General features: G+C 54.7%; 1 protein-coding gene across 7 annotated transcripts in view; it reads left to right on the top strand.

Annotated features, from left to right (window-relative positions):
• The first annotated feature begins 824 nt into the window (after positions 1 to 824).
• The window catches only part of LOC123632575, a 33,335-nt gene continuing 18,662 nt past the window's right edge, over positions 825 to 15,497 (top strand). The window contains exons 1-2 of one of the 7 annotated variants that reach the window (XR_006733401.1): positions 825 to 1,111; positions 5,017 to 5,487. Coding sequence is in view for 1 of the 7 variants with exons in the window: in XM_045543038.1 (XP_045398994.1) it covers positions 997 to 1,111; positions 9,641 to 9,756 (231 nt within the window). In the remaining 6 variants the exon portion in view is untranslated. Of the gene's footprint in view, positions 1,112 to 4,711; positions 4,864 to 5,016; positions 5,488 to 9,640; positions 9,757 to 15,497 lie in introns of those variants that run through there. The other 6 variants (XM_045543038.1, XR_006733403.1, XR_006733402.1 and 3 more) reach the window with 6 other exon arrangements.

Here is a 15,497-nt window from a genome sequence, read left to right as displayed (position 1 = left end):
CTGGGCCCTCCCTCCCTGTCCAGCGCGGGCACTTTGCGCAGGTTCTGTCGGGAGAATGCCTGCCCCGGAAGGCCCTCTCGCCTCGCCAGGTAAGGGGTGGTGGCCCTAGCCTCCTCTGAAGTGGGAGTCCTGAGAGCAGGGGCCATTCTCTCTTGTTTCCGAGGCCAGCTCTTTGCGCAGGGCCTGGGAATACAGTAGGTGCCCAATAAATATTTGCAGTGTTGCACTCTGTGCCCAGCAGCCCCTCTCTGTTCATCAGCCTTGGCCCCAGATCTTGGGCATTAGGGGAGGCGACCTGGGCCGGGGGAGGGAGTGGGGGTGGGGAGGGGGTGTGCGGGGTCCCGTGGGGGGCGTCGGGGGCGTCCCGGGCCAGCCCCCACGCCCCGCCACCCTGGCCCGGCAGAAGGCGACACCGCTGTGGCCTCACCCCAGGGCGCGAGCCGCGCACCCGGAGGAGGCGCCGCCCGCGGTCTGTGCCCAGCACCTGAGCGGCACCGAGCCGGGAGGATAACAATTATTGGGAGAGGTTAAAAAAAAAAAAATCATTATCAAATAACTACAGCTTGAAAAAGTTGGCAGGCGGGACGGAAAACGCGGGCTGGATCGCGCCGGGGACGCCGCCGCTCCCGGCCGCGCCGCGGTAGCCAGACTGGAAGGCAGCGCATCTGCAGCGCGTTTGTGCGAGGTTCGCCCCGGGGACCGCGCCGCTGCAAGGCGGCGGCGAGTTCACGCGGAAGGAAGAACTAACTCTTCAGGAGAGGGCTTTCCTGGGGACCCGCCTGGCGCGGCGGCGCGGCCCGGCCCGGCGGCGGGGAAGGGCGCCCCCTGCCGGGCGCGCGCGGACCGGGACGCCGGGGCTGCGCGGCGGGGTGGGCGCGCCGGTCTGAGCCTCAGTTTCCCAGTCTGTACAGCGAGGTGGCTGGACTTGAAGGGCCCTTGCAGGGGAAACATTCTAACAATCTCTTTTTGTCACTGGCGATTCCATACCTGGCCCTGATGGAGGGAGAAGCACCAGCCCTTAGGTGGAGACGGGCACCCTCCTGGAGTCCCACAGCTCGCCAGGTCCCTGTCATGGCGTCCCCAGCCCTCTCTACACGCCGGGGCGTGGCAGGTGAGTGCTGGTCTCCTGAGCAAGGCCAAATCCGCCTTCCTGGACAACCTCTTCTCGGGGCCGTGCAGACCAGTGCAAGGGGCTGTCCCTTCTCCAGGGAAGAGGTGACCCCTGCCCTGTTCTTTGGGGCAGTTCCATCCACTCTCACCTCTTGGGTCTTCAACACTCCCCGCCCTCAGGCCACACACATCCCTGTCACCCCTAAATCCCCTTTGTCATGACACCCACCACCCGTCCACCCTCTTCCTGGAGGTCTCCTTCACAGAGTGGTCAGCATGTGGTCTAACCTCCCCACCCCTCCCCCCAGTCACTTTGAAGGTGGCTCAAGCTCCAGCCCCTCCCCCCACCCTCCTCGCCCAAGTAGGTACAGCTGGAGCTACCCCAAGGCCTGGGATTTCTCTGCAGGATATTATGTCCTTCGCAGTCTTTGCCCAGCAGGAGACAGAAAGTGCTGGAAAGATCATTGGGATGGTGAAGCCAGAAGCACAGTGTCTGCACGGACTGTGGATAAATTCACACCTACTGAGCCATCACTATATACCAAGCACTGTTCTAGTGTTTTAAAATGCACTGACCCACTGTATCCTCAAAATGGCCCGGCCTAGGAGGTCGGTATTCCATTTTACGGTGGGGAAATTGAGGCACAGAGACTTAAGTAACAAGGTCACAGAGCAATCAGGAGCATAGCAAGGGTCTGAGCTCAGGCCATCTGGCTCCAGGGTCTCTGCTCTTATTAATCTCTGCGCTGTTCTAGCACCACTCCAGCTCACCCCCGGCCCCCATGGGTGTCTTCACCGGGGAGGGTCATGGGCACCAGGGTCTCTGCGTTTTTTGCCGTCTGCTGCCCTCAAACACCTCCTGGCAGCGCTGCCCTGCCTGGTTGTGGGGGACAGCAGTGGCACTGGGGACGGCCCAGCTGGGGCTCTCGTGCCTTTCCTCCATCCTGATGTGTTGCTTTTCCACGGACACCTCGCCACGATCCGAGGCTCCGTGACCCTCTGCAACGCTCACTTTCCGCCGGATCTCAAAATTCCAAGTCTGGGGTGGGGTTTAGTGAGGTCATTCCCATGTTTTGGTCACACCTTACTCAAGTCAGGGATCCACGGGCCTGGCTCTCTGAGCCCCACCTGGCTCTAGGAATCCTGTTTCTGGGTAACAGGGTGAGAGAATTTCTTCTTTTCCTCTGCTCAGAGTTCAGTCATCTCAGCCCCAGGCCATGCCTGCATCCCTGGGTGCAGTGGGACAGTGTCTCCTGAGTGAACCGAGTCAGCTGTACCTCTCTGCTCATTCACACACCTGTTCCTTACATGGCCCAGATGCTGCAGGTGGTGAGGGATTTGGACAGAGGTGCAGGGTTGGTCAGATCTGGGTTGGCCTTGAACCTGAACCCTGGACAGGCCCAGGGGGTGGGCAGGGGAGCTGGCTGGCCTGTAGGTGGTGGACGATCAGGAGTCCAGCCCCAGACCCTCCCAGGCTGAGATGCAGAGTAATGCTTGGGCAGGAGGTAGGCGTCCCCCAGGTGACAGGCATCTGGGGGCAGGAGCAGACGGGAGGAGGCACGAGCAGCCAGGCAGTACCGCGTAGAGCTGAGGTTGGGGCTCTGGTATCTGGGAGGAGTGAGGATGGCCAGGTACAGACAGGGCCCCAGACTGCCAAGGGTTCTGGGCAGGCCCAAGGTGATGTGGTGTCAGGGCCTGGGGCTGGGCTATGCCCCAGGGACTCTGGGAAGATGCAGGACGCTTATTAGAGGTGGGCCACATGGCCAGCCACAGCTCATACTTCGGGCATCAGGTCTTTCTCAGGGAGAGGTAGGAGGAGGGAGGATGGAGAAGGGCCGGTTCCTGCAGCAGATGCTCTCACTTTGCATTTGTTGTGAGTAACCCAGAGCCCCTAATTCAGGGACCAGAGCGAGCCCAGCAGTCTGTCACTTATCTATTTGGTGGGTTATTAGGAGCTACCGGAATCTTCCTGCAGCTGGAGGGGGTCGGGGCAGGCCAACTCACTTTGATTCACCTGATCAGCCCTGTTTGGAAGACAGAGCCTGACCTCGGCAGGACGGGTGGGCCAGGCTGTGGCCACTGACCGCTCGTGCCTGCTTGTCCCGTCCAGCCTGGGTCCCTGTGGCTGTGGGGCTGGCCGAGGGCCCACCTGACCTTGCTTTTCTCCTCCTCACTCTCCCCAAGTGGCTGGTTCTGGCACCAACTGTCACCAAATGGTGACCAGCCCAGCACCAAAGCCCCTAAGAACCTTGAGATAAGAGACACCCCTGGGGGGAAGGAAGAAAAAACCTAACAGGAAGCCGAGCGGGTAAACCGTTACTTGCACTGGTGCGAGGGCTGCGCCTGCCTTTCCCAGGCAAGAAGGACTGAGGCTTTGGTCCCCAGGGCGGCCCGGCCGGCCTGGGCCACTGAGGGGAGGTCTCTGTGCACCGCCGGCTGTGGGTGGGGCCGAGGAGAGGAGTGACCGAGTCATGGCTCCGTGGTCTTCTGGTTCCTGCCCAGGGGTCTCTCAGCCACTGCTGAGGGGCCTCCTGAGGGGGCAAAGTGACCAGGAGCAGAGAGCTGGGGTCAGACAGGCCCTTGGGAAGTCAGCTGAACTTCCTGACTCTATCTCCTGAACCATGAAATGGGGGTACTCGTGTTCCCGTCATGGGGTTGTCGAGAGGATTAACCGAGAGGGGAGGGTGACACAGCGCCTGCCGCACCGTGAGCGCCCAGTACGTGGCCCCTGTCAGCAGTGTTGGCCACGGCCAGGCCGGGCTTTGGGGCAGGGAACAGGCTGGTCGGTGCACTTTGCAGACCTGGGGCCTGGTGAGAAAAACCTCCTGGCCATCCAGAGCTCGGGCAGGTCTCCCAGAGACACCACCCCTGTCCCCAGCCTGATGCCATAAGACCACAGGAGCTTGGGTGGGAGAGAGACAGAGATAGAGAGAGAGAGAGGGAGGGAGAGAGAGATCCCTGTTCTTGCTCATAGCCTGAGAAATGTGAATTAAGCACCTTTTAATTCAATTCACCGAACGCTGATGAAGCACCTAGTGTGTACGACATGAGATTCGGAGCGATGGCAGAGCTGCCCCAGACACCACCTGTGCCCTCAGGCTGCTCACAGGCTGGCGGGGGCACTGGAAATGGGGGCTCTCGTATGGGCCGTGATGGGGGGCGCACAGAGGAGGGCTGTGCATTCAGGTGTGGGACAGCGAGAGCAAGGGGAGGACACAGATCTAGGCCCGGGGAGGTGGCTGGGAGGGAGGGGGCAGTTTCTAAGCCCTGCCAGCATCTCCTAGGGACCAGAGCCTGGGGGCTCACAGAGGAGTGGCCCGGGGGCAGGGAGGGGGGAGAGAGGAGGAGCGACCCCAGGGTGCGACTTCATCACCAGGCTCCTACCTCAAGGCAGGGTGTCCTCCCCTGGAGGTGGGGGTGTGAACCGGAAGCCTGACTCACTCTCCTGCCCCGACAGGCCGGGACAGCTGTGCAAACAGAAGAGGAAGGGTCTTCCGGGCCACACCTCCGTGCCCTCTCTCCTCCTTTGCCTCCTCCTCCTCCTCCTCCTCCTCCTCCTCCTCCTCCTCCTCCTCCTCCTCCTCCTCCTCCTCCTCCTCCTCCTCCTCCCAGGCGTCTGCCCAGGCTGCCTCCACCCCCTTCCTCCGCACCAGGCCTCTTCTCTCCCTGAAAACTGCAGGAACCTGCAGCACTCGGGTAGAACCAAGTCCTTGGAAGGCTCTGGATTTCTCCTATACCCGGGAGGAGCGGGAGGTAGGGAGGGGCTGGGGGTGTCCAGGTATCCCTAGCCAGAGAGTCTCACCTGGGTCCTCTGAAGTGCAGTGTCCAAGGACAGCAGACCCACCCTGGGCCCTTGCGGGGGGTGGGGCACCACTCACCTGCCTGTCCCTCCATCCGGTCCCTTAGGTCATTCATCTGCCCTCTCACTGGCCACCAGACGCAGGTACCCTGCCGCCCCTGGCTGCTGCCCGACTCCCAGCGTCCCAAACTCACCTGGGACACTTTCTCATCTCAGGAAATATCCCCACCGTCTGCCCAGTTGCTCAGGACAGGAACCTGGGAGTCGTTCTTGACACCTCCCCCTCCTTCACCTTCCACACCCCATGGGACAGCAAACTGTGTAGACTCCAGCTCCAAAATACGCCCCCGATCCAACTACTTCTCACCATCTCTGTGGCCACCAGCCCGGTCTCGGCCACCGCCAGCCGTCGCCTGGGCCCCTGTAGGGGCCTCTGCCCCTGCTCCACCTGCCAGCCATTCTGCACACTGCAGCCAGAGTCATTTTTTAAAAAGTCAATCAGATCATGTTTTCCCCTGCTTTGAACTTTTTAACGGCTTCCCATTGGACTGAAGATAAAATTGAAATTCCCTGCCGTAGCCGGGTGTGTCTACTCGTGTTGTTTAATGTCCCCTGCCCTGGCCGCTGAGCTCCACGCGTGCAGGGACTCTGTCCGTTTTCATGCACTTCTCAGTTCATGACGCCTGGCACGTACAGACGCTCAGTAAGTGTGTGTGGATCTAATTCGTTTACTGACGCACTCACTCGTACACTCAACTGGTCCCGCAGCTATTCACCCAGCCCCTCCTCAGTGCCGGGCCACGCACTGGTTTGGGGAAACTCAGGTGAATCAGGGCCTGTCCTTGGCCTGCTGGGGTTCTCAGGCTGGGGAGGGGAGTACCCAGCCCACAGTGACAATGCTGTGCCCACCCCAATCACCCCATCCCCCAGGCTTGGTTGCCTGGCCCTGTGTGAGGCAGACGGGCACTGGTTTAGGGTCAAGGGTCCAGGCGAGCCGACCGGGACTCCTCGAGTGTGGTGAGGAATCGCACCCGCTTGCCTTTGCTGTGAGCTGGACACATTGCAAAGAGCTTTTCCATAACTTTTCTTAAGTGACTGTCATATTGCCCATCCCACTGGGTGCTGCCATTTCACCAATTGTGCAGATGAAGAAGCCAAGGTTCAGAGAGGGCAGGTGACTTGTCCAAGGTCACACAGCCAGAAGGTATTGGTGTTTACTATGTGCCATGCTCAGTTCGAATCATTCTACACGTATTTTCACACTGAATGCTCACATGGTCACCTGCGAGGTAGTGTTGTTTCTAGTGGGTAGTAAGGAGCCTGTGTTTCTGCATGATCGAACACAGCATCTCCTCCAGTGTTTTCTGATGATGAACTCTGTTGGTGTGTCTGTTTCCCATTGCCAGCTTCTAGAAGACAGTGGTGACATCTGATGGCCTTTTCTGAGGTCTGTTCCCTGAAGGGAGATGACCAGGTGCCACAGAGAGAGAATTGGACCAGGAGTCCTCAAGCCTGAGTTCTAGAGAGGCCCAGAGCTCAGGCTCTGGGTGAGCCTAGTGCCTCTGGTCCTGCCTCTGTCTCTGATTGGCTGGATCGTCTTAGGTCATTAAGCCTCAGTGTTCTTGTCTTTAAAATGGGAATAATAATGCTCACCTCATAGTATCGTTGGATAATTATCATAGTACATACCAGGGGTTCAGGGAGGCCAGCAAATAAAACCTCCCTTCCCAAGTTCAGAACTCAATTGACAGACTTTCAGGAGTTGGGTCAACTGAGGTCGGAAGGCACCTCTCTGTGGGCAGCTAATTGGAATGGACCATGCCCAGAAGGGACTAAGATGGGCATGGTCACTTCCTTCTCCCAAATCCACCTGTCAGATGAGTCTGTCCTCCTCGCTGGGGAGAAGGAAGTGGAACAGGGAAGCAGGAAGTGAGGAGGGCACTCCCTACTCTCAGTGGAAACTTCGGGGTGGGGAAGAAGCAATCCCCAATACATAGAGAGTATCTGGCACTCAGTAAACCATGGCCATTATCATCCTATTTCCAGTTTTGCATGAACTTCCGTGACCACCCACCTGGGTGGATGACATTCTTGCTAAAACGTCTTCCAATGCTACCGTGCATGGTCTGAGATTCTCGTCTGAACAAGGCTTCCTTCTCTCTGCATGGATATGTGCTAGAAAATGCCATTTCAATCTTGATGAAATTTCTCAAAACTTATTTGAAATCCATTTTCCCTTCTCTCACTTTAATCCCAGAAGGAATTAAGTCCCGATTGAGTTTCCCTTTGGTGTGGGAGCAGGCGTGGCCTGGCCACTGGGGGGCTGGGTTTGGGCAGGTGCAGGCTCCACTTAACAGAATTACATCATGGGAGAAATCTCTCAAGGCCTCAGTTTCTTAGCCAGAAAGTGGGGGCCACAGTGCATACCCCTTTTTATTGCCCTCCTTTCCAGAGGTAAGATAAGGAGCAACCTAAATAATAGCTCATGGAGTGGACATCTGTTACTCAGCCCTGCAGCATTTCCTTGCTGCTTCTGACAAACTCAACTCTTTACCTATAGTGATTGGTCCAAGGGGGTGCTCATATGACTCTGCCTGGGCCTATCACAATCCTTCCCTGGGACTTTACAATCTGGAGCAGGAAGACCAAATCTCCTTTTTTGTCCTGGTCATGGTGCTCAGAGGAGGTGAGTCAGAAGCTTCCAGAAGTCATGTCCTTTGCGTCATGGAGAGAGGGGTCTGCCGCAGGAGTAAACACGGCTGGCCCACTGAGAGAGGCAGAGCCCCGAGGCACACAGGGCCCTGGCTGCAGTGGCCCTAACGGCCAGCATCTCTCCTGCCTGACCTACATGTGGACCACTCAAGGCAGTGAAATCCCCACTTTTACTTAGCTTACTCCAGTTGGGTTTCTGTCACTTGCATCCAGAGTCCTTACGGTTGCCCCCTTGGGAAGTTGTACTAGAACGTGAGGGCCATGAGAACAGGGACTTTGCTTTGTCTCTTGCTGTTGTTTCAGAGTCTGCAATGGTGCTGAGCTTAAGGTAGGTGCTCAGTAAATATTTGCTGCATGATTGGTTTCCGCTGTTACTGTGGCCCTCGGAGTAAAATCCCAGGTCCTGGATGAGGCCACCTTTCTCGTTTCACCTCCCACTTCTCTCCCTTCCCTCCTTTCTTCTCTCCTTCTACAGCTGGGCCCAGGCTAGCATTTTAGCCTGCAAAACTTAGGCCAGGCCCAGGCCTTGCCTTTGCAGAGCCTAGATTCTGCCAGAAGTTAGGTTGTAAATGTATCCTTGGGGTGAAGATCCAATATGCTGGGGCTCAGAGAGGATATGAACTCAAAGCTTCTGGATAGATCTCTTCTGGTCTGTGGGCCAAGCAGAAATCCCTGCCTGGTGGACTCAGAGGGGCCTATGGTCAGAAGGGGTGGGGTGGGACTTGCCCGCTGGGAATGCAATTTAGGGGGACTCCATGAGTGGGAGGTGCATCCTCTTGGAGACCCTGTCTGTCCAGAGGCTCTGACGAGCCCCTCATGACCGGGGGACCCAGCCCTGGCTGTGAGGGCCCGCCCTCCTGCAGCTGGCCCAGATTCTAGGTGTACCAGGAGAGCTCAGAAAGCTCAGGAAGCCGGAGCTACAGGGGAGGGGCAGGTGGCCATTGCAGTCCCTTCCCGGCCCCTCGCAGCTCCTGTGGCTCCAGCTCTGTTTTGGTCATTCCGGCCCTGGCTGCTGCCTTTGATTTATTAGCTGTGGGATTGTCAGAGGGGAAAGGAAGGTTCCCAGCATGCCCAGGAGGTTGCAGGAATTCATTTCACACTTAACTATTTTTTCTAACACCTACTAATGTCCTTTGTGTTGGGCCCAAAGTTCCCAGCCTCTCCCTTCTTACAAAATGTTGAGGGACAGGCTGTGGGGAGGGCCTGGAATGCCTCCCACAGTAGCCGGCCACAGGCCTGCAGGCAGGTGGGTGAGGAGAGGTCTGGAAGCCCCAGGGCCTGCATAGGGATCCGGGGTGGGGAACAGGGTGGGCTGGGAGGTCAGGCGGCAGCTTTCCCTGAGAACAGCCCTGAGCTGGAAGCCTGGCTGCCTTCCACAGTCACTGCCTTCCTCGGAGACTCAGTGCCACCACCTGTAAAATGGGCATGATTAGTCCTTCCCCAAGGGTTGTCACGTGGACAAAACAAATGGCGATGTGGGTGTTAATGCCTGGGACAGCGGCGGGCCCCTGGCAAGGGCTGGATGTGAGCGGCTGAATCTGTCTTTGATCCCCCTGCGGAATCTGGAACAGGAGGCCGTTTTCCTGGCCAAGGTTTCTCTGCCCACTTGGCCAGTGTTTCCTTTCCCTGGTGTTTCTGTTGAAATTTTACAGATCACAGGATTTCCACTGCCTGGCTCGTCATTAAGGAGAACCCTTTTGATCCTTTCCCAATCCTGCCTCTCTTCCTGCTGCCATTTACTCCTCCCTGTTGTTGGGGGACAGGGGTCCAGGGAACAGGAGGGTTCCCAGCGAGGCACATTGAAAAGACCCCCACTGGTGTTGGACCCACCAGCTCCTATTGGCTTTGCTCCAGTTTACTCATCAAAAAAAAAAAAAAAAAAAAAAACAGAGAGAAAAGAAATGCACAGAATGGGACCTCCCAGAGAGGGGGCTATGTGTGGGTTGGGGACAAGGACAAAGTCCTGCAGAGGGAACAGCCAGTAGGGGATGCTCAGAGGCCCTTCCTACTTTGCTCTTGCTTGTCCTAAGCAATGTCTCCCGTGGCCGCCAGCAGCCCGGCCCCACCTCGCGGGGGCTCTAAGGAGGGTCCCAGCGGCTGCCGCCCCTGCTCATCACAGAGGAAGCCAACAGCAGGTATGTGGGTGCCCCAGCCCTTCCTATGCCCCTATTCAGAGAACCTGTCACGTGGAGACTCACTGATTTCCTGCCCTGTGACCAAGTGACTGTGTTCCTACTCCCCTCCTAGCCCTGTGGGGTGACATGAAATACCTATCGGTGCCTGCCAGGTCCTATGTCAGGTAACCCTATGGGGTGAGCATGAAGGCGTGTCCTCCCTCCTCCTGCACCTGCCCCGTGGCGGGGTGGGCGGGAGATGTCTTCCCTCCGCGTGGCGACGTGCCCCAGCCCGTGCTGGTGCGAATGGCCCTCTCGGGTGCAGGTGGCGAGGGGCTGCGCTGCCTGTAGCCAATTTGACAACAATAATAAAATCACTCACAGCCGCCTGCTCTTTATTATCACCTTGTGCTGGAATTCGAAGTGACGTCAGCGAAAACACCCCCCTCCTTTTGCAGCGTGTGCCACGTGCTCGTGCGCGGCTGGCGTGGATTCTTCAGTCCGTGATCAGTTTCTGATTGATCCGGCCCTGCCCAGGGGGAGATGGAAACGGGCCTGGAGGGGTTCAAGGGACACTAAGTGGCCGAAGTGTCAGTCCAGAAGGGGTGATGCTTCTCTGCTTACAACGTTCCAAGGGCTCCCTGTGTGATGTCGGAGGGGGGCAGGGACCAGGCCCTGAGTGGCCTTGTGGACGGTGACAAGGAGTTTGGATTTTATTATAATCACAGCGGGAAGCTCTTGAAGGGTTATGGGCAGAGATCTGATTTATGTTTGGGGAAAATGGGGTCGTTCAAGAAGCTGAAAACAGGGATGAGCTCAAGTGAGACTCCAGGACAATGCTCTCTCATTCTGTCCACAAGGCTTTTTGAATGTCCTCTGTGTGCCAGGCTCTGTGCCGGCTACAGGGGTGTCATCGTGCAGGGCATGGCCTGGAGGGAGAGACAGACATTAATTCGGTGATCGCAGCAACATTGACACACTGACCAGTGCAGGCAGGGGAGACACGAGAGAGTCCAGGGCGGTCAGGGCTCAGTCGGGATGACCGTTCCTTGAAGGATGGTCCCAGTAGGCTAATTAACTAATTAGCTGGGTGCCAGGAGAGCAGGGTGAGAAGCTTGTCCAGAGGCCTGGAGGTGAGAGGGAACTGGGGACCCCCAGGATCTGAAATAAGACCAATGTGTTCACAGTGAGGGGTCTCTGGGGGCCGTGAGCCGCTGGGGCCCCTCCAAGGAGCAGGGCTCCCAGGGGTCACACCAAGCCATGTCCAGGGGCTCTGTCATCATTCCTGGAAAGCATGGAAGGGCCTGAAATGGAAGGAAGAGGCCCTGGTTGAAGTTGTGTTTTACAACATATTGGAAATGCCAGCAAGAAAGCCAAACTCAGAGCCAGCGTGGGCCCAGCCGGGCCTGGCTACCCCTGCAGGAGTCAGAGCAGGCCCGTGGGGACTCAGACTCCCAGGCTCCGAGTGGCAGAGCCGAGACAGCTGTGGGAAAGGTATGACCCAGAGCAGTGCGTGGTTAGTCTGGCAGGATCCATGGGCACGGCCCCCCGTGGGCACCGGGGTGAGGCCCAGCCCTCTGGCATGAAGGCGCCAAGCGCTGTGAGCTGTTCCTTCTGCATGCACGGTGACCGCAGCCTTTGGTCTTGATAAGTAGATTATGTTGATTCATGGCCTTGGACTTCAAGTCACAAAACCACAGTCTGGCTCAGGCTGTTTCACTGGGGATAAAGAGATAGCTGGTCAAAATACAGCAATGAATCTTCCCCGCCTTGATCACGGGAAACTCCGTCAAGTCAGTGCTGCGTTTGCCTGGCCTGAGAGAGGGCCGCTTTCCTGCTTGGCTCCAGCTGTATGCAAAAAGCAGCTGGAGGCAGGAACTCAGGTGGGCTGGGTGGGATTGAGAAAGCCTCCTGCTGCCAAGCAGCTCAGAGAGGGCTGTTGCTGGTTTTTTGCTTTTTCTTTTTAAATAACAGCTTTATTGAGATATAATTCACATACCATGCAATTCATCCATTTAAAATGTATCAATACAATTCAGTAGATTTTAGGATAGTCACAGGGTTGTGTAGCCATCACCACAATCGAATTTAGAACATTTTCATCATTCGCCCAAAAAACTCATTAGCAATCTCTCCTCCTTCCCTCCCCAGCCCCAGCCCCTGGCAACCACTGATCTATTAATACTTTCTGTCTCTATAGATTTGCTTGGTTCTGGACATTTCATGTAAATGGAATTTTGCAATAAGTGGTCCTCTGTGACTGGCTTCTTTCACTTAGCATAATGTTTTTCAAGGTGTGCCCTTGTTGTAGCATGTAGCAGTACTTCATTTCTTTTTATTGCCAAATAATATTCCGTTGTATGGATATACCATATCTTATTTATCCATTTGTCACTCACTCGATGGGCATTGGATTATTTCTATTTTTTGGCTACTATGAATAATGTTGCTATGCATATTCGTGTCAAAGTTTTTGTTTGAACATATGTTTTCATTTCTTTTGGGTATGTGCCTGAGAGTGGAATTGCTGGGTCATATGGCAACTGTATGTTTAACTTTCTGAGGAAAAACTAGACTGTTTTCCAAAGTGGTTGCACCATTTTACATTACTACCAGCAGTATATGACAGTTTCAAGTCTTCCACGTCCTCATCGACACTTATTATCTGTTCTTTTTTTTACAGCCACCCAGGTGGGTAGAGGTGATATCTCATTGTGGTTTTGATTTCCATTCACCTATTGACTAATAATGGTGAGCATCTTTTTACGTGCTCATTGGTCATTTGTAAATCTTTTTTGGAGAAATGTTAATTCAAATCCTTTGCCCATTTTTCAAATTGGGTTATTTGTCTTTTTATTATTGAATTGTAAGGGTTCTCTGTATATTCTCTTTTTTTTTTTTTGGAAACAGGAGTCTTGCCCTGTCACCGTGGCTAGGGTACAATGGTGTCATTGTAACTCACTACAACCTCAAACTCCTGGGCTCAAGTGATGTTGCTTCAGCCTGGAGTAGCTGGAAGTACAGGCATGGGCCATGATGCTTGCTTAATTTTTCTATTTTTAATAGAGAGGGGGTCTTGCTCTTCCCCAGGCTGGTCTTGAACTCCTGAGCTTGAGCAATTCTCCCTCCTTGGCCTCCCAGAGTGCTGGGATTACAGACGTGAGCCACTGCGCCCAGCCCTGTATATATTCTTGATACAAGTCCTTTATCAGTATATGATTTGTGATGTATCTGGTGGGCTATTTTGAACCCTGGAGCTTATCTCCTGGTTGGATGTATTTCCTGCTTTTCTTTTCCTTGTAGTAGAATTTCAACTACTAAATGGAGAAGGAATGATGGACTTTAGAATACCATTTGGCAAATGCCACAATAATCATTGTTTCAGGAAAGCATCATTAATGGATGTTAAAATTGGTGGACAATAAGTATGTGAGAAACAGGACCGTTACCTAGTCTCAAAGTATTTCCCCACAGGATGCTTATTGATAACAAAGGGGAAAATAGTAACTTCATACAGCAGAAACTTGGCAGACAACATCTGACTCCGATAGTCAAAATTAATATCACCAGTATTGGGACAAACTGACTTCATGCACTGAGAAAGATACAATTTGACTTTTGTGGTTTTCTTACCCAAAATGCATAACCTGAATTTAATTGTGAGGACACATCAGATAAAGCCAAATGGAGGGTTATTCTAGAAAGCAACTGGCCAGTGCCATTCAAAAGTGTCAAGGTCAAAGACTGAGGAAGTGTTCCAGATTAAAGGAGACTAAGAGCTGGGTGATCCTAGATTGAATCCTGGACCAGGAGAGGGACATTAGTGGGACAAGTGGGGACAATCAAATTTGAATTTAAACTTGAAATTCAAATATGTAGATTAGGTCACGTTATGTCCTGATTTTGATAATTGTGCTGTGTAAGATGGCAGCATTGCAGAACCTGAGTAAAGGATATATAGGAATTCTTTGTAGTATTTTTGCAACTTTTTGGAAAGTCTGAAATTATTGCAAAAGGAAAAGTTAACAACAACATCGTAATTGTGCCTTCAATGGTTTCCCATTGCCTAAGGGAGGAGTCCCAGATTCCTTAGCCAGGCGGTCACCAATCTTGCTGACCTTGCTACGACCCACTTGGAGCAGGTCCGTAGCTCTGGAGCACGCAGGCAGAGGCTGCTGTTCTGCGTGCAGTGGGGCCCCTGGGAGGGTCTCTGCTGGGAAGGGCCACAGGCAGGTCGACTGAGTATTGGGAGGTGGATTTGATCAGACATAGAGAAGCCAGTTGAGAAATCCCTGCAGTTGTCCAAAGTGAGAGGCCTTGAAGGCTTGAACCGAGGGAAAGTGGAGAGACAGAGGATGGGACAGACTCTAGAAGTGTCTAGGAGGTGAAATCAGTAGGACTTGGTGATGAAATGGAGAGGAAGAACACATGGAGGATACAAGGGTGACTTTATTGCTGCCGCTGGATAACTGGAGCCCAGAGAGCAGGTGCCATTTGAGTGGTTGCCCAACAGGTAGGACGCTTTGCATTTGCCCCTCTAGCTGTATTCCCCATGCCTCTCCACCTGCTCTGTGCAGGGAAGGCTCACCTCCATGGAGTGCAGTGCTTGGGCTCTCTCTGGCTTCCAGTGACATTTAGCCAATGAGAAGCCAGAAGAAGCTTAAGATGGCAGGCAGAGAGGGAGGCTGGGGCTCTCTGCCCCCAATGCCTGCTCTTCTACATTGGGCAATGGCTGCGTTCACCTAACTGTGGCAGACCTTAGTTGTACACCCCTCTCTTATGCTGCTGTTCTTGCTGGGTTCTGGTAACAGCTGCCTATTCAAGCATGGGCAATGGGGCTGTAATGGCCAATCCTTGGGTGTTTCACTGACGCTTATCCAAGACTGCAAATGGTTAGTCTTTGGGGGAAGAGAGGTGGCTGAGATCTGGCTTTTCTCCACTATCCTAAATGGAATTCCCTCTGCCTCTGTGCTAGACATGGCTCTAGCAGCCCTGTGTGTGCTCCACGACCCCACGCGTGTCCTCAGTGGACTGGAGGAGGGTGGGCACTCGACCAGGCCGATCAGAGTCATTCCCTGGGATAGTTCAGCATGAAGAGATGAGGTCCTTGGTGGTGTGAGTGAGCCTTAGCGATAAATGCCCCTTGGGCTGGGCTGTACCCTGAACCTCCTTAGCTGCAGAAGATACCCCAGACCCTTTCATTGCCTGGGGTAAGTCACACTGACTTTCCAGCACCAATAGCCTAAAGCATATGGCAAACACAGCTGTTCCCCAGGGTGGCAGTGCCATCGGCCAAGGTCCTATGTGCAGGTGGAGACAGACACCTGCTTGGGAGGAGAATCAGCCCCTTACTGCATGTGTCGGTGCCTATGGGCCTGCAGGTAGAGCTGCCCCTGCCCTGGCTGTATTTCGGAGCCTAAAATATGTCTAGGCTGGACATGGGGATTGAGGAGTCAGTGGATACAGCGGGGACTTGGAGCCACTGAGTGGGCCAGATTTGACATGGCATCGAACGTACTCCCAGGATCCAGCCTTCCAGGTACACACTTCATGGGGGCTTTGGCTGCATTCGCTGCAGGAAATACTATAGCAGTGGAATACGACCTCAACCCTTGCTCTACCTAGGATCATCTGAGGAGTTTAATAAAATACTGATGCCCAGGCCCCCCCTCTGGCCATTAAATCAAGATCTTTGGAGGTGGAGCCTGGGTATTGGCATTGTATTAAACCCCTCAGATGATCCCAGCCCTTGTGTGCAGGGG

This window comes from Lemur catta, chromosome 2 (genome assembly GCF_020740605.2).
Source record: "Lemur catta isolate mLemCat1 chromosome 2, mLemCat1.pri, whole genome shotgun sequence".
In the NCBI taxonomy this organism is placed as follows: Eukaryota; Metazoa; Chordata; class Mammalia; order Primates; family Lemuridae; genus Lemur; species Lemur catta.
This window is presented reverse-complemented; position numbering and strand designations above follow the sequence as displayed.